Source organism: Hippoglossus hippoglossus, chromosome 6, assembly GCF_009819705.1.
Source record: "Hippoglossus hippoglossus isolate fHipHip1 chromosome 6, fHipHip1.pri, whole genome shotgun sequence".
Classification (NCBI taxonomy): domain Eukaryota; kingdom Metazoa; phylum Chordata; class Actinopteri; order Pleuronectiformes; family Pleuronectidae; genus Hippoglossus; species Hippoglossus hippoglossus.
Genome location: NC_047156.1, coordinates 91,490 through 109,511, shown reverse-complemented (window position 1 = coordinate 109,511; position 18,022 = coordinate 91,490). Strand labels below are relative to the sequence as shown.

General features: G+C 39.2%; 1 protein-coding gene across 1 annotated transcript; it reads left to right on the top strand.

Moving 5' to 3' along the window:
• Positions 1–5,063: 5,063 nt before the first annotated feature.
• On the top strand, positions 5,064–16,444 carry pnp4b (purine nucleoside phosphorylase 4b). The gene is made up of 10 exons (XM_034587148.1): positions 5,064–5,193; positions 5,570–5,650; positions 6,989–7,161; positions 7,377–7,480; positions 11,421–11,596; positions 12,082–12,272; positions 13,244–13,323; positions 13,994–14,181; positions 14,286–14,357; positions 16,303–16,444. Exons 1-8 carry the CDS (start codon positions 5,168–5,170, stop codon positions 14,132–14,134), a joined length of 972 nt encoding a protein of 323 aa, XP_034443039.1. The 5' UTR covers positions 5,064–5,167; the 3' UTR covers positions 14,135–14,181; positions 14,286–14,357; positions 16,303–16,444.
• The last annotated feature ends 1,578 nt before the right edge of the window (positions 16,445–18,022 follow it).

Sequence of the window (18,022 nt, the reverse complement as noted above, 5' to 3'; positions counted from 1 at the left end):
TTCTGTCATTTCCTGTTGTTCTAATGAGAACTGATTTAATCATAATCTATAGATTGATGTCACGTCACAATACTAACGATCGTCCACTGACCCACTTGATTATAACAGATGCTGTTGTGATGCTAACTGGAGGTAAAGAACATTAATACGTCACATGTTTGATATTAATCAAATATATATTTTATATTCTGTCCAATAAAAACACCCATTATTTCATTAAACATTTTACTCTCAAAGCACAAATAGATGAATTCAGTTGTTGTTGAAAAAATGTTACGTCTTTATTTAACTGGCTGTCATTCATCAGAGGATCAATGCTGTTTATACTCCAATCAATCAATCAATCAATCAATCAATCAATCAATCAATCAATAAGAACTTTTTAATGTTATAATGATGCCATTTAATGATCATGTCATCAATATGTCATTTATACCATATGATGATAAGTATTGGTCAAATCAGCTGTAAAACATAAAAAAAAACATCATTACCTGACTTCATAGTGATGTCATGATGACATCATTCCAACCATATGATGAGAAATGGATCATCAGCTTCAGGTCATGGCTATCGTCCAATAGAATAGAGATTTGTTACGTGGCTGTGACATCATGACATCACTGATCAGGTGGCATCATATGATGGGGAATAATTTTCTGATCGATATATAATCTTTAGATTTTCTCTGTTATACACACACACACACACAGCCTCGCCTTTCTCCTGTCTCCTACGTGACTGACCTCGTCATGTTATTCCAAGGGGGAGCTTCTGAGTGATACTTGCCCCGCCTCTTTCTGTGACATCAACCCCATGAAGTCATGTGATTTCAGTCACATGACGTCCTTGCTATCTTGTTAGAACAGGACATAAACAGACTGAAGCTTAGGTCTTGTTCTTAGGTAAGAACATTTGTATACAGAAATGACTCTTATTTTGAAAAGTAAAGAGGAGACGACCTGTGTAAGAGAAACAAAGTGAACGAAACATCAAAGGACGTTTGTAAAGAAGCAGTTTGAATGTTTATATTCACACAACAACATTTATACACTGATACACACTGAGGAAGTAGATCCAGTAGATGGCGGTAATGCACCTTGAAATTGGTTGCCATTGGTTACTGTGACTGGCTGTGTGGTTACCATGGAGACCCTGTCAATCAATCAATACAATTTTATTTGTACAGCTACTTCACAAATCACAATTTTTCTCATAGGACTTTAACAAGGTGTGAAATCCTCTGTTCTTATCCCTCAACAAGAGTAAGGAAAAAACACAAAACAAATGTTTAACCGGGTAAAAAGAAGGTAGAAACCTCAGAGACACATGTGAGGATCCCTCTCCCAGTGTCACTACTGTGAAGTGACTGGCTGTGTGGTTACCATGGGGATCTTTAGGCAGGACCTGATGCATGATTCCCATCATGCTCCTTTGTTCTTTGATCCCCTCCTCAGGAAATACTGGTTTCCCATTAAGTATATATATATATCACCTACTCACACCCGCTCAGGATGACACGTTGGCACAAAGAGCGACATGTAGTCGACAACCTCCAAGGAAACGTACAACAAGTGAAGATTCCGGTATTTGTCGTGAATTTACACCAGTATCTGGTCCTGTGTGCGGGAGTCGTCCTCCCAATGAAAACATTGTTTATGTTCCTGTAACAATGCAAATACTTCAGACGCAGACTAAAGACACATCTCCTCCGACTACAACTTTGTTAAGAAGATGATGTCCAACCATCGTCAACTCTGGCAATAAAACAAAAAGTTAGTTGCACTTACATGTCGCACTTTGTAGTTTGGCTTTTTTGAAGCTAATGTACTTTCATGATTCTTGCTGTTCTGGGTTGATGCACTTATTGTGAGTCGCTGTAGATAAAAGCGTCTGCTCAATGAAAATAAAAAATACAGTAAATACAGCAGACGTCCACTATAGCTGCTTCAAAATAAAAGCTTGTGGAGGGTTTTTAAATGTAAAACTCAAGCAGAAAATATACACTTTAATCCTCAGTCTTGAGCGTCAGACCTCGGTATTATTCTTTAAAAAAAAAAAACACCTGTACAACGACAAAATACGATGAGCTCCTCTGTCTGATCATCACCGTCATTTCTTGTGTGTGTATGTGGGCGGTGGATCATCTTCTGGTAAATAAACCAGGTAACGTAGTGTTAACTTTCCTGCTCGACCTCCAGACCGGGAACGTACAGGGGAGGTGCTTCCTCCTGGGCTGAAGCCGCTTCTTGCTTCAGGGTTAACACCTTTCACTTTTTCAGCAGTTGACAAATAACGGATGACACTTCTTCTTGCCTGGAGAAGCTGCTGTTTTTATTTTCCAAAACACTGCAACTTACATCTTTATACTTTTCCCTTTCTCCTCTCATGCTCTCTCACTTTTCTCTCTGCCACACGCTCTCTCTCTCTCGCTTCCCCACTCACTCTCTTACACAATGGAAGCACTTTCTTAAAGGAGCCACACGACTTATAACACAAGGCCAATTACTGAATTTTACTAGTTACATTTTATTTTTTCAGTGCCATTCATCCCCCGCTCAGACAGACAGACATAATCTACCCTGCACTGTTACAATATAAATATATTAGCTGGGTTGTTGCTGAGTGTTTCTTCACTGAGACAGACGGAAATGAAGACATTTCTTCAGACTGAAGACAAGCCCAAGAGAAGAAGACAGAAAGGTGGTGATGATGAGAGAGAAGGACCAGGTACTGCCCACTGTTCCCACCCAGGACAGAATCAGTATTATATTGGGTTAGGGTTAGGGTTAGCCCTCTAACCCTCAGTATTGATGAAATTCTGGCTACGGGCCAATCAAACACACAAAGATTCTCTTTGAAAGCAGCGACAGGAAGCAGCCGTGTGTCTCCTTCACATCAAACCTTCTGGAACAACAACATCTGAACATCACCAGCATGTTTCTACGTTCTTAAAACATGCAACAAATTATTCCATTAAAACACAAAGAACAGAAATAAAGTTCCACATGTCACAATATGACTTTTACAAGTAAAAACGAATATAAGTATGAATAAATTCAGTATAATAAGTATAAAGATGAAATAAAACTCAATTTAATATCAGTTTAAATCATATTGTTCTCAGATTTGTTCATGTGCAATTCATTCACTGTACATATTCTAACACTGCACATATTTTTCCTGTCTATATTTACACTGTTTATATTGGTTTGAATACATGCATGTATTTCTATATTCTTTATATTCCTTACACTTAAGGAAATGTATGAGCAATTTATAAATGATGAATAATTGTTATTATTCTTTAGCATTAAAGAAATAATATTCATTTATTGTTTTTATTATCATTTATCTTTATTTGTTTTATTGATCTTCATTTTTATCAATCTCTATCTTATCATTATCATTATGTGTATTTGTATTCATCTTTATTTGTTTTTATTGATCATTACTGATGTCTTTTATCTTGATATATTTTTATTTATTTGTGCCAGAGCAGCGACTGCTGGTATTGAATTTATTTATTTTTTCTCCTCCCTATGAATCATATATTTGGCATAAACATACGTAACTTTTGCTGAAACTTTGCACAAAATTCAGATTTGAAAGAAATGAACATATGAAATGATTTTCACCGTGAAACAGGAAGTTGTTGTAACTTCACTGGACATTATCCAATCTGCACCACACTTCACATGTTTGATAAGAGTCCCGCTGTATACACATCTACAAGCCAATATTTAATCATAGTCCCAGCTCCCCCTAGTGGTAACAAGAAATTACATGTTTTGTACTCCTCCTAGCAGGTCGACCACATCCAGCTGAAATTTGGTCAGAAGACCTTTTAGAGGTGGTTGATGATAGGTTATAAATCTTGTGTGGTTTTGTCAAACGCTGTTGCTGTGGCAACGCACCAAATGTTTATGTTTATTTTTTAATATAGACAATCCAGGAGTAGACAGACAGACAATCACCAGACATGGCTCTTAAAAGTAACTTCCTGGCCATGGGCATTCTGAACACTAACAATGTTATATGTGCATTTAAAGCCCACAGCACAATGGAATACCTGCATGCTGATTTGCACATTGGAATATGCTACAGTGTCTGACCTCAAGTATTTTTTTAACTTATCTTTTGATATTGACTGGCTTGTAATGGAGTTTGAAAAACGTCAAGCTTTACAAGCTGACCTTAACTACTTCCTTCTCACTAGATTTCCCCTGACCTTCTGAAGCCACATTCAAAAAACACCTGGACGTCAAGAAATACACTGATGGCATCATTTTAATCCAAAATGCAGTGGGACATACACTGAGGGACACTTCAAGGTTCAACATGTTGGTTATGGCCAGTGATGTCAGAGGTGTAAGTATCAGTATCAGTAGTAATATATCAGTATTTCACTGTATCACTCATGTCAATACAAACATATCACAGAAAAACATTTCACATCTTGTGGGTTAAGACTTAACATTGAGAAGATGTCAGTTTCCAGTGCAACAGATGCACAAGATTTTAGTTTAAGAAACGCTTATCACTCACCTAACCCCATGAAGAAAAACCCAGTCAGATGGGACAATGCTATTTCTACTCAGGGTACAACAAACAGAAAACAACTTTATCACATCTGCTTCGTACAATCACACTAGAAAAGATTGTGACAATTAACCTCATCCTCAGACGATCCCTACATCTCAGAAAGGTCTGATTTGACCTTGATCTGTCGAGAATCTCTCTAAAGCTTATAGTTGGTTCAGATCTGTCTTGGACCAGCTCTTCTAGAAAGTCGTGGGGCACATGGAGCCTACCTCATCTTTTAAGGAAAAATGTAAATGCTTACTAAGCTTATGTTTGTGATTTTTGAAAACTAACTCATGATTATCAATATCTTAAATAATCAATGATCAATGATCAATAATCCATTAACAATTAATGCAACCAAATATACAAACAAATCCTGTTGATAGTAAAAACATGACATTTAATATTTCCTGTCACGTGATGTGATTCCGAACGCAGAGTTCAATGGTCAAACACACAAACGTCAATGACCTGTGGTTTATTTGCAGACTCTGATCCGCCCGTGAGACGAGAGGGTTAGAGGGACACTGTCACTGATTCTGCTTTCTTGGTGGTCGTCTTCTCGAGTCTCTGCAGCTGAATGATGCACAACAAAGGGAATTCCTGGTAAAACACTCTTTGTATTTGTCCCTGTTTCATTCTCGTCTCAGTGTTGGTGTTAATTCTAAACTTGTTTTTGTTTTTAAATCAAATAAAAATCAAGACTGACTGTTCTCTCAGTTTTAATTTTAATATCACAGCTGAAAATTCCCATTTGTATCTTAATGAAATGACCCATAATAATGAACATGTCAGATGTGTTCAATTCAGCAATGTTTCTGTAAATTTGTGTTTTACAGCTAAATCTGATTCTGATCAATAACTTGCTGTTTTGTGACGATCAGTTTATTTACAATTCGGTTTTATTCTCAAATATCCACTGACTGATGAGAAAAATGAAAAATATAAAAGCTTTGTTTATTTGTGTGATGTGTTTTATCAGTGAACTGAGTGATGGCGCCGTACTCGACTGTTTTATCTGCTCATCATCTTCTCACTCGTCAACAGCAGCTTCGTCTCTGAGGTCAGTAACAAACATCGAGTTCAAATAAATCCTCAAAATACAGAAAAAAGAGTATTTCATGAAAATAACTTATACAAGTTTCACTTAGAAAGATGTCATGCGGAGAGTCTCAACATATGACATAACAAATATAAAGAAACTGAAATAGAAAAATGACAAGATAATAAAATAATGTTATGTTAAAATACCTTTTTGTGGGATTAAACAAAATTGGAGATTTACTCATTTAAAAACAGTAATAAGAACTTTACAAATAACACTGAACTCTTCAAACTCTTAGTGAATAAACTATTATTAACTTTAACATGTTTCAGCTCGAATGTTTCATCAGTTACTGAACTTTGTCTGTTGAACAATAAAGTTTTTTTTACATGGAGCTTCAGTTCAGTTTTTTACAGTGTCTTAGTTTAAATCTGTTCTCAAGTCAGTTTGTGTTTAATGTGTGTGAGAGGTTAACTCTGTCAATCATTTTTCATTTAAACACCGAACAACTAAGAGTTCACCTGCTCGTAACTCTGCACAAATCAGTATCAGCACTTTTCTGTCTGGATTATCTCAATTGAAACATATTCTTTTGTTTCTACTGAACTGAATTCATCAATTATTGATCAACCATTTATTAATATTATTGTCAATCAATTAATCAATCATTCACATTTTATTTGTCTCATATTCCCAGTTTGTCTCATCGATGTTAACAAGGAGCAACTTCCTCTGTTCTTCACTCAACAAGAGTCAAATAGAAACTTAGTGATCAGTGAATAAAGCTCAGTCCCATGTGAGGATCCTCTCCCAGGACACAAGTCCAACAGATGCTGATGGACCTGAACACATCAACACAACAACACATCAACACAACAACACATCAACACAACAACACATCAACACAACAACAGGATTCACTACATGAGAAGAACCAGTTTGTAATGTTTAAAGTGTTTATACAGAATGTCTGATGGAGATGAAGCAGCAGATGAAATGAGGACTTCCTCTCAGTGATGGTAGAAGATGTGAGGAGACATGTTGTGTGTCAAGAAGTCTGGTTGAAGATAATAGTCCACGATTAGGATCCACCACTACAATCAGATGCCAACATAATCCACAATCCATCGTCATGATCCACGATGTGGCCCTTTTATCATTGTTATTACTTTTATTGTCATAACACTTATGATGTAAACTTTAATTGATGAGTGTTGTAGACCTTCGACATCTAACAGCTGAAGGAGTCACATTATAAACAAATATGAGCTAGTAATAATAATGAATATGATAATAATTTTGATAATAAGTTGTGTGAATAATAAGATGATGTTTGACGGAGAAGGTATTTTACAGCTGTTGCTCCTTCGAGGATTACAAACTGACCACTGAGTGGCTCCTGAACCACACAAGTCACCGTCCCAAGGTGGCGGTGATCTGTAGCTCCGGACTGGGACTCCTCGCTGAAGGAGCCGCCAACAAACAGACGTTCAGGTACCAGGACATCCCCAACTTCCCTGTTAGCACAGGTGAGAGACACGCCCACAATGCTGCGCACAAGTAGCCCAACCCACTAATGTTGATGGGATGTGGCTATAGATTGTTTGTAAAAATCAATATATAAATAAATGCTGCAAAACAATGTGCAAACAGCATCAAGATTTGTGACCGATGGGAACCCTAATGAATTTTAATTTAAATGAAATTATTCAGTTGAACTGAATTGAACGTGTCTGTGTCTCAGTCGCGGGTCACGAGGGCTGCCTGGTGTTTGGGACGATCGAGGACACGCCCTGTGTTTTCATGCAAGGTCACTTCCACCTGTACGAAGGTTACTCGCTCTGTCAGGTGAGTCCTAATCAGTGACATCACAGTTTTCATGGATCATCAGTGTTTGATTTCACGAACTGTTTCCTTTTTACAAAGAACGTCTCTGTAAGAAATCTTTCACAGGTTAGAGAGTGCTGTAATTTTTCTTTCACAATCTGAAGTCTATATTTTAACCATCAGCACGACTCTGATTTAAAAATGGTTGGACGTCTGTTTTCAACCAGCTAATGAGAATTTCTCATCAAAGTTTCTTAGAGAACTTAAAACTAACCGTAAGCCTCTGACAGCAAGAAAAGTATCATGAAAGAAAGGTAAAAACACCTGGTTACCCGGTAACCCACCAACTTCAAACTATCTACAACCAGACGTTCATTCACAGACGTCTTAGTATCATTGACATCATCTCACCAACACAATTATCTGCCTCCAACAGACAACACAACACCGACCAATGAGCGACGAAAAACAACAACACAAGACAACAAAACACAAATAATGTAGTTCTAAAGTTGTTTCTGAAGATTCAGTTAAAGAAGCAACATCTGGACTTGATGAAAACCCAGTGAATTGATCCGTTTGTTTTAACAAAGTTTCTGAACGAGGTCACTGGTTTCAGATTCTGGATCAATGTGGACTGGTGGTTCAGACGGAGCTGATCGTGGACCTGATAAATAAGCAGTGAATTGATCCATTTGATTTAAGAGTTGATCCCATTCCTCCCTACCCCTCCATTTTGCATGTCCACGCGTAGGGGTAGGGTTTCCTGATCTCATCGGGGGAGGGGCAAGTGTTAGGGCTTGAAACAGAGATTTGAGACCCACACTGAGGACTCGGACATTTTCTCTGAATGCATTGCGACTGGCAAGATGGCTGCCCAAGCAACTCAAGAGACCCACAAATGCAAGTATTTTTTCCATTAATAATGATTTAAAATTACAATAACCATTGTTTTATCTGAGTTTAGCATCAATTCTTTCAAAACAATCATTAAAAATTTTTTATAGCTGCTGATGTCTCAGTAGCTAGCTAGCTAACATATTGTTATTTTTGATTCCTGTATGATATTCCTGCATTTTGACATATTTTCATATTGTTTTTCATATCTTTCAAGGTATTTGACATCCTTAATTTACCAAAGTTTTGCAGCGAATCTGCTGAACTTACATGCTCTTTTAATATCAATGCAGACTGGCAGGGTTGCCTATATACTAGCTATATATGTTCTTTCAATTTATATGTGCGATTGAACATACTTTTCACTGTCCATTCGGATGAATGACAAATATCCTTGTGATATTGTCACAGTATGTAGGGAAACATTCACCTGTCCTGTTCGTAGTTGTTATTTGTATATTCTGGGTTTGAGAATATAAAACAAAAAAACACATCTATTTTGTGGACGAGCAGATCAGACACACGTGAAAGAGCTAACATGTTATGATGTGACGTTTCGGTCCGAGACCTTCATCAGGCAAACATTCTTACATGTAAACATGAACGAGGTCAGAAACGGACCCAAGTGGTTACATCTTTGGGGCCTGATCCAAATGTTATTGTAAGATTCAAAGATCAGCTACAATCCCATTTACTATGTAATGTGTGTAATGTAAATTTTTTCAACAATGCTATGTAGCCTGGAATGTTATTAATTATTTATCTTTTCATATGGTAATGATAATGGACATGGTAATTGTTGTTGATGATAAATATCAAGTCACCCAGTTCTTGAATGTAATTCCTTCTTGTTTGTTTTGTGTCTTTCAGGACACGTTGAGCCGACACCACCTCGGGCACATCTTCCACAGCAGCCAGTTCTCCAGCAGCCTCTCCCCCACGGCAGCCCCCCCCCAGCACCTCCACAGAGGGAGAGGAGGAAGAGGAGGGAGAGGAGGGAGAGGAGGAAGAGGAGGGAGAGGAGGAAGAGGAGGAAGACCGATCACATCGTGGATTTCCTTGTGCAGGAGAGCGAAGACAAAATGTTACATTTCTTGGGCTTGTTTGAAAAACTGATGAATAAAATGTAAAGTTGTGCTTGTGTAACGGCTGATTTGTTTACATAGTGATTGTTCTATTCAGTTTTCAGTAACATCAGAAGAGCTGATTGTCATATTTAATGTCGGTAGGTGGTAAGAATGTACCCATTGAATTTTATACTGTTTTACAAAATTAAAATGTTTGTTAGGCAAAAATAATTAGCTGTTAAAATGCAACTGAATGTGATGCCAGTGGCCTAATGGGGGATTAGGGTTGTCTGTACCTGTCTGTCTGTACCTGTCTCTCTCTCTGTACCTGTCTGTCTGTACCTGTCTGTACCTGTCTCTCTCTCTGTACCTGTTAGTCTGTACCTGTCTCTCTCTCTGTACCTGTCTATCTGTACCTGTCTGTACCTGTCTGTCTGTACCTGTCTGTACCTGTCTCTCTCTCTGTACCTGTCTGTCTGTACCTGTCTGTACCTGTCTCTCTCTCTGTACCTGTCTGTCTGTACCTGTCTGTACCTGTCTCTCTCTCTGTATCTGTTAGTCTGTACCTGTCTCTCTCTCTGTACCTGTCTATCTGTACCTGTCTATCTGTACCTGTCTGTACCTGTCTGTACCTGTCTGTACCTGTCTGTCTGTACCTGTCTCTCTCTCTGTACCTGTTAGTCTGTACCTGTCTCTCTCTCTGTACCTGTCTATCTGTACCTGTCTGTACCTGTCTGTCTGTACCTGTCTGTACCTGTCTCTCTCTCTGTACCTGTCTGTCTGCACCTGTCTGTACCTGTCTCTCTCTCTGTACCTGTTAGTCTGTACCTGTCTGTACCTGTCTGTCTGTACCTGTCTCTCTCTCTGTACCTGTCTGTCTGCACCTGTCTGTACCTGTCTCTCTCTCTGTACCTGTTAGTCTGTACCTGTCTCTCTCTCTGTACCTGTTAGTCTGTACCTGTCTGTACCTGTCTGTCTGTACCTGTCTGTACCTGTCTCTCTCTCTGTACCTGTTAGTCTGTACCTGTCTCTCTCTCTGTACCTGTCTATCTGTACCTGTCTGTACCTGTCTGTCTGTACCTGTCTGTACCTGTCTCTCTCTCTGTACCTGTTAGTCTGTACCTGTCTGTACCTGTCTCTCTCTCTGTACCTGTCTGTCTGCACCTGTCTGTACCTGTCTCTCTCTCTGTACCTGTTAGTCTGTACCTGTCTCTCTCTCTGTACCTGTCTATCTGTACCTGTCTATCTGTACCTGTCTGTACCTGTCTCTCTCTCTGTACCTGTTAGTCTGTACCTGTCTGTACCTGTCTCTCTCTCTGTACCTGTTAGTCTGTACCTGTCTCTCTCTCTGTACCTGTCTCTCTCTCTGTACCTGTCTGTACCTGTCTGTCTCTCTGTACCTGTTAGTCTGTACCTGTCTCGCTCTCTGTACCTGTCTCGCTCTCTGTACCTGTTAGTCTGTACCTGTCTCTCTCTCTGTACCTGTCTCTCTCTCTGTACCTACCTGTTTGTGTCTCTGTACCTGTCTGTCTGTACCTGTCTGTACCTGTCTCTCTCTCTGTACCTGTCTCTCTCTCTGTACCTGTCTGTCTGTACCTGTCTCTCTCTCTGTACCTGTCTCTCTCTGTACCTATCTCTCTCTCTGTACCTGTCTCTCTCTCTGTACCTACTTGTTTGTGTCTCTGTACCTGTCTGTCTGTACCTGTCTGTACCTGTCTCTCTCTCTGTACCTGTCTCTCTCTCTGTACCTGTCTCTCTCTCTGTACCTACCTGTTTGTGTCTCTGTACCTGTCTGTCTGTACCTGTCTGTACCTGTCTCTCTCTCTGTACCTGTCTCTCTCTCTGTACCTGTCTCTCTCTCTGTACCTACCTGTTTGTGTCTCTGTACCTGTCTGTCTGTACCTGTCTGTACCTGTCTCTCTCTCTGTACCTGTCTCTCTCTCTGTACCTGTCTCTCTCTCTGTACCTACCTGTTTGTGTCTCTGTACCTGTCTCAGGTGACTTTTCCTGTGAGGATCTTCAAGTTAATGGGGGTGGAGTCAGTGTTGGTGACGAACGCATCAGGTGGAATCTGTCCAGACTTTAAAGTTGGTGACATCATGATCATCAAAGACCACATCAACCTGCCGGGATTTGCTGGACAACATCCGCTCTGTGGACCCAACGACGAGCGGTGAGACCGCCTCACTACCTGTTAAAGGGATAGTTCACTGAAAAACCAACATTCACTCATTATCTACTCACCACTGTGATGGAGTAAAAAACACTTCTGGAGTTTCAGGGGTAAACAGTGCTGCAGCCAAGTCCAAATCAACTGCGTCACCGTTTTGAGTTGAATTTGATGTCGGGCTTGTGGACCCTTGATGACATCACAGTCTAGAGCAGGATGGAGGCGTGTTGTGTTTTTTCTGTTGTTGTATTATACTGTATCTGAGGAATCAGTCACCAGTTAGTTCAGTTCTATTGTGTTCTGCTCTAACGCTGTTTACCCCTGAAACTCCAGAAGTGTTTTGGCTCAAACACTTCACCCCCCCCCCCCCCCCCCCCCCCCCCCCCCTCCATCACAGTGGTGAGTAGATAATGAGGGAATGTTCATTTTTCAGTGAACTATCCCTTTAACCTGTCTGTTGACCTGTCTTTCTCTCCAACTGTCTGTAGTTTTGGGATCAGGTTTCCGTGCATGTCGGACGCCTACAGTAAGGATCTGAGGCGTCTGGCATTGGACGTGGGCTCTGAGCTCGGCTGCCGTGACTTTATCAGAGAGGGAGTTTACTGCATGGTGAGCGGACCCAACTTTGAAACCATCGCTGAGGCCAGGATGCTGCTGATCCTGGGCTGTGACTCTGTGGGTAAGAGACAGACAGGTCTCACTAATTGGTTGAGAGCGGACTGTTGATGACTCAAACCATTTAACATCACTTCTTGTTCTTTCATTTACTAATAAGGCAGCACAACAGGGGATTTTGGGAGTTGTAGTGTGGAGACCTGAACATGTTTCATTCAGTCTCCTGAGTCTTTTGTTCAGACAGTATGTATTATATTCAGTATTCAGTACAGACAAATGTTTATTTGTTTCAAGAGGTTGTTCAGGCTTCATGATACTTTAGGAACATCAGAGGTCTTGCTTCAACAGGTCCTTCAAAATCTGTTCAAACTACTCCAGAAGTTTTCATATGGAAACGAGTGGTTTGAGAGCAGGTCGAGATTCGTGGTGTTCTTCCGAAGAGGGTTAGGGAAAGAGGGATCGTTGCTCTGAAGTTTGTTGGCGTCCTGCAGACGTTTCACTGGTCGAGGTTCCTGAGATGAATCAGTTGCGATATTAAATTGTTCCTATGTCATCAGACACCGATTTAAAGACACACACATTCGGTCAAACAGGTTATCATAAGATATCTGAGCTTTTATCACTTTTATCTACTTACCCCCCAAATACCACCAAAATACAACCAGCTACTCTCAACTGTCACCAGCTCCCCCCAGCTCCCCCCAGCTCCCCCAAGCTAAACCCAACTCCGAACCCTTCTGACTAACTCATCCTTCATCTGGTTAATCAATGAAACTAACAACAAATCTCATGTTTTATCATCTGGTGACAATAATGAATACATTTAGAAGGTAACTTAATATGAGATCAATATTCTTTTGTAGTTTACCTCTATCATTAAAATTTGGATCATTTCCTTTCAATTTTCAAGATAAAATATAGCAGAACATTTCCCACACTGCAGTTTGTCCTTATCAGATGTCCCGTATACAAATACTTTAGTGAGAACAAAGTTAAAGAGAAGGTTAAATAACGTGATCTTTATCTATTCTTCAGGAATGAGTACAGTTCCTGAAGTGACCGTAGCTAAACACTGTGGACTCAGAGTTCTGGGTCTGTCGCTTATCACCAACAAGGTCAGTTTATATTACATGATGTTATATTATGTTTTATTATAAATTGGTAATGTATGTGTTCTCTTGTCCTGTGTTGATACTTCAGAATTACTCCTTTTCATTAGTGAAGAAAACTTTGTGTTTATCCTTCCTGGTTTATCTGCAGTAAAGATTTTATACTCGATTTTTTTCATCAGATGAAACTGAATTTTCTTTATGACTGTTCCATGTGTGGTTCATATTTACGTTTTAATGATTTACTGAACCCATGTTACTGTTTCATACATGTCGACTGTTTCAGCGTGTTAAACAACCGACAATCTTCAGACCCAAGTTCACAACATTTCAAAATAAAAGCCCTGTAATTCAGCTCAGTATAATATATATATATATATATATATATAATATAATAATTTATATATATAAAACATGACAGCAACAAACAAACATTGTGCTTTTACTTTGAAGATACATTTGAAGTGATCTTGTTAATGTCATTGTCATGACAGAGATCCGCTCCTGCTGTAGTTTATCTGAGAACCTAGAAGAAGACATGTCCCCCCCCCCCCCACACACACACACACACACACACACTGACAGACAGGCACGCAGATGTCACCCAGCTTTCTCATAACAGAGGCCACGCTCTATGTACGTCACTGTGTGATGTCGTACCTGTGCTTTCCTGCAGGTGTCTCTGGACTACAGTCGGGAGGAGAAGGTGAACCACGACGAGGTTCTTCAGATCAGTAAAATGAGGGCGGAGCTTTTGCAGAAACTCGTCTTCACACTGATCTGTCGTTTCCAGCAGCAAAGCATCAACACGCACTGAAAGACGAGTCATAACAGTCTCCCATCAGTTTATCACTTCATCCCTTCATCAGGTCATCAGCAGCCAGAACCAGTCTGTGGCAGACCTCTGGGACACTGAGGTGGAAACCAAAACCATGATGATGAAAAGCTGATTTCACCTTGAACATCTTAGTCATCCACCTCACAACCAATCAGGGACTCTGCTAAGATGCCTCCCAGGCCGCCGAGAACCTCACACACACCTGTAAATTACAAGAATAGTCACTGGAAGTGCAGAAGGAGATCGTGCATCCCATGCTTCACCAACCCACATGTACAACAATAACAAGACCCCACTACCACATATAAACAACCAGCTCCTTAAAACAAGTCTGATTACATTTCCGAATGCTACCATCCATGTTCCAATAATAGTTTTTACTCACAGGTTGGAGTCTCGGAATCGAGGGTGTGAGGGAGGGCTGCGATGTACTGAGGGAGTTTCGTATAATCTCTGCGTACCGCAGGATCAAAAACCTGAAAGACCTCGTCCACACTGCATTCAATACCGAGACTGCCGATAAGGAAGAGCTTCGAGGTTCTGAAATTGGTTTTATCAGCCACACCCACATATTTTTTAAAACAATTTCTTTATTTGCTTTTAAGAAACATATGGAACAGTCATAACAATATACAAACATAAATACAATAAAACAAACATTAGGGAAAAAAATGTAAAGATAAAAACGAAATAATTTAAAATATAAAGAGTATGCATACGTACACACCCGCATACATATACATATACATATATACACATACACATACACATATCAATACATACACTCGCAAATTAAATTACAATGCTTCTTATATAGATACTACTTACTACTTACTTGATCAAATTACAAGGCTACCATTCTGTTCCCAGCAGAGGGGCATTTAATCAAACTTTCCAGAATCATTCTGTTAATCCAATATGTTTTCCAGATCTGTTAATTCTAGATAATTAAGAAAAGGACCACATATTTTTTTTGAAAACTTCTGGTTTCCCCTTCTAAAAATAGGTGATCTTTCCTATGGCTATACATGCAGACAATTCTTAATTTATGTTCTTTTGAATAGCAACCTAAGATGAAAAGCTTGGGCTCCATTGTATCGACAAAATAACTTCTATTATATCTTTTACCTCTGCCCAGAACTTTTATGTCTTATCACATTCACTGACACAATGAGTAAAGGTTCCCTTGGATTGTCCACATTTAAAACATAAATCTGTGATATTACCATTAAATTGATTTAGTTTTTCTGGAGTTATATACGTTCGCATCAGCCAATTATATTTTAAAAGCCTAAGACGTGTGTTTGCTGTTTGTGTTTGAGCTGCTTTGCAAACATTTTCCCAATCATCAAATGAAATAATGTCCTGTAAGAGAGGAGAGAGGACTCCAAGCTCAGAGTTTAGCTTCAGAAGATTTGGGGAACCAAATATGAATAAATCATAATATCTAGATATTATGTTTTTCCCAGTACTGTCTTTTGAAACAGTTTTCTCTAACGGTGAAAAGGGGGGAACAGCTAGTGATTGTTTTTGGTTTGCTTCAATAAAGCTTCAGAGTTGCAAACATTTGAAAAAGTGTGTCCGTGGAATGTTGTATTTACTTACAAGCTCCTCAAATGACATCAGTTTATCATCATTTAATCTATATACATCCTGCATTTTCTGCCCCTTATCTAACCAAGTCCTAACTCCACTATCAGCTCTACCTGGAGTGAAGCGATCATTTCCCCAAATTGGACTAAAACATGAAAGAGAAAGTGGCTCGTCCAAATATTTCCTTACCGCATACCAAACATTAATCTGTTCCTGGTTATGGGGTTAGTGGTTTTACTTCTGAGTTTCTTTAGACTGGTTGAGTACATATATTCAAGAAGGGATAGTTCTAGGGATTGAGATTCCAACTGGAGCCCCCCTCTATCATAGGGTAAGTACAGAAGAGACAGTTTTAGTCTGGGTCGTCTGTTAATCCAGACATTTTATGAATAACCTTTTTAACTTAGAGAATAGATTTGAGGGAGGAGGGTTAACCCATCCCTTCTGGAACAAATAGAGTAATTTGGGGAGTATGTTCATTTTCAAGATATTAATCTTTCCAATTAAGGAGATTGGACCCTTGCCAATCTCCTTAATTGGAAAGATTAATATCTATTCTATCTCCATCTATTAATCGAACTTGTAATTGATTCTATAGTAGAATCATAATTAGATTTTATCACATCATCTATATTTGGTAGAATGTTGATGCCCAAATATGTAAACTGATTAACAACATTAAACTGAAAGACATATTACCTCTCTCTTTGGAGTTTAGTGGCATTATAGAAGATTTGGAGTCATTTATTTTGTAGCCAACATTTTTAATTACTGCGGGTATGAATTTCTCCAGGTGACTGTGAAAAATAATAAGGTCATCAGCATATAACGCAATATGGTGATCAATTCGACCTATGGTTATACCAGCTAACTCTTTATGGGCTCGTACGGCTATGGCAAGAGGCTCAATGGCCATTATAAACAGCAGTGGCGATAAATGGCATCCTTGACGGCATTCTGTGAGGATCTTAATTGGTTTTGATATGTAATATTGGTGAGCACTTCCGCACAGGGTTTCTTATATAACAGTTTTATCCATTTACAAAAGTTCCCCCCACATCCGAACGATTACAAACTTAAAAAAAATAGGGCCATTCGACCCTATCAAAGGCTTCATCCACATCTCACAATAAGAGAGCCTTGTGTGGTGCGTCCTTCTGGATGTGTAAAATGTTCAGCACCCTCCTGACATTATGAAACCCTTGTCGACCCTTAATAAACCCGTTTTGATCCTTTTCAATCATTCTTGGGAGCACACTTTCCAACCTCTCACCAGGACTTTACATAGCACCTTTACATCTGAATTAAGAAGACTAATTGGTGTTAAGGTTTCACACCTATTGCAGAGTTTCCCTGGTTTTGGTATCATTGTTTCAAGGCTTCCCTCAAGGATGATGGAAGGTTTAAATTACCAAAAGATTGTAATTTGGTTTCAAACTTTTTGTAAATACCTAAAGGTTGGCCATCAGGACCTGCCGCCTTTCCACATTTTATACTATCAATTGCAAAGGATTTCTTTTTTAATCAGAACTCAGCTTCCAGGCTGGATCTAGGTCCATCTGGGATAATGGTTATTGATATTATCTGAAAAGTTTTTTTGGGTCTCCAGGTTTACATTCATTTCAGAAGTATATAGGTTTTCATATAAATGTCAAAAAGCCTTATTTATATCTTTAGGGTCAGCTATATTATCCCCCTGGCTATTCTGTATTGAAGTGATGGATCTTTCATTTTGTAATTGTTTGATACGCCAAGCTAATATTTTCCCAAGCTATTCTCCTTGGTTGTAAAATCTTTGGCTTTTATTTTTTATTCCTAAATTGTCTTTTTCTCTTGTGATTTCGAGCTTGTGAAATTAATAATCTGCCCTCTAATAAATGCTTTGAAAGCTTCACATCTAACACATCCTGATGTTTCAGAGGTATTTGTCTTGAAATAAAAATCAATCTGTGCGCCAAGGTAGGTGAGAAAATCTTGATCTAGCAACCATTTTTGTTGAAATCGCCATTTAGATGTGTCTCTAGTCAACTTTGAATCTGCATAAAGCATTGACTGGTGCACGGTCTGAAAAAAGGATGCCTTTGTAGTAGCAGTCCTTCATTTTACAGACCAAATTTGAGGATATTAAAAAGTAATCTATACGTGATTGATGAGTACTAGAGTGCAAATTAGATTTGTTACAGATTCTGTTGTACCATCGTCATACGTAAGCTGTTGCCCTAGCACCTTGGTCCAATCACGCCATGCCTATGATCTCGCCACTCGAGAGGAGCA

Excerpts from the sequence above, each read along its gene's own strand:
- pnp4b (XM_034587148.1), top strand. The coding sequence starts at position 5,168 with ATGATGCACAACAAAGGGAATTCCTG. Across the intron at positions 7,162-7,376 it reads CAACTTCCCTGTTAGCACAG|TCGCGGGTCACGAGGGCTGC; the intron begins GTGAGAGACACG and ends TCTGTGTCTCAG. Across the intron at positions 11,597-12,081 it reads TGTGGACCCAACGACGAGCG|TTTTGGGATCAGGTTTCCGT; the intron begins GTGAGACCGCCT and ends AACTGTCTGTAG.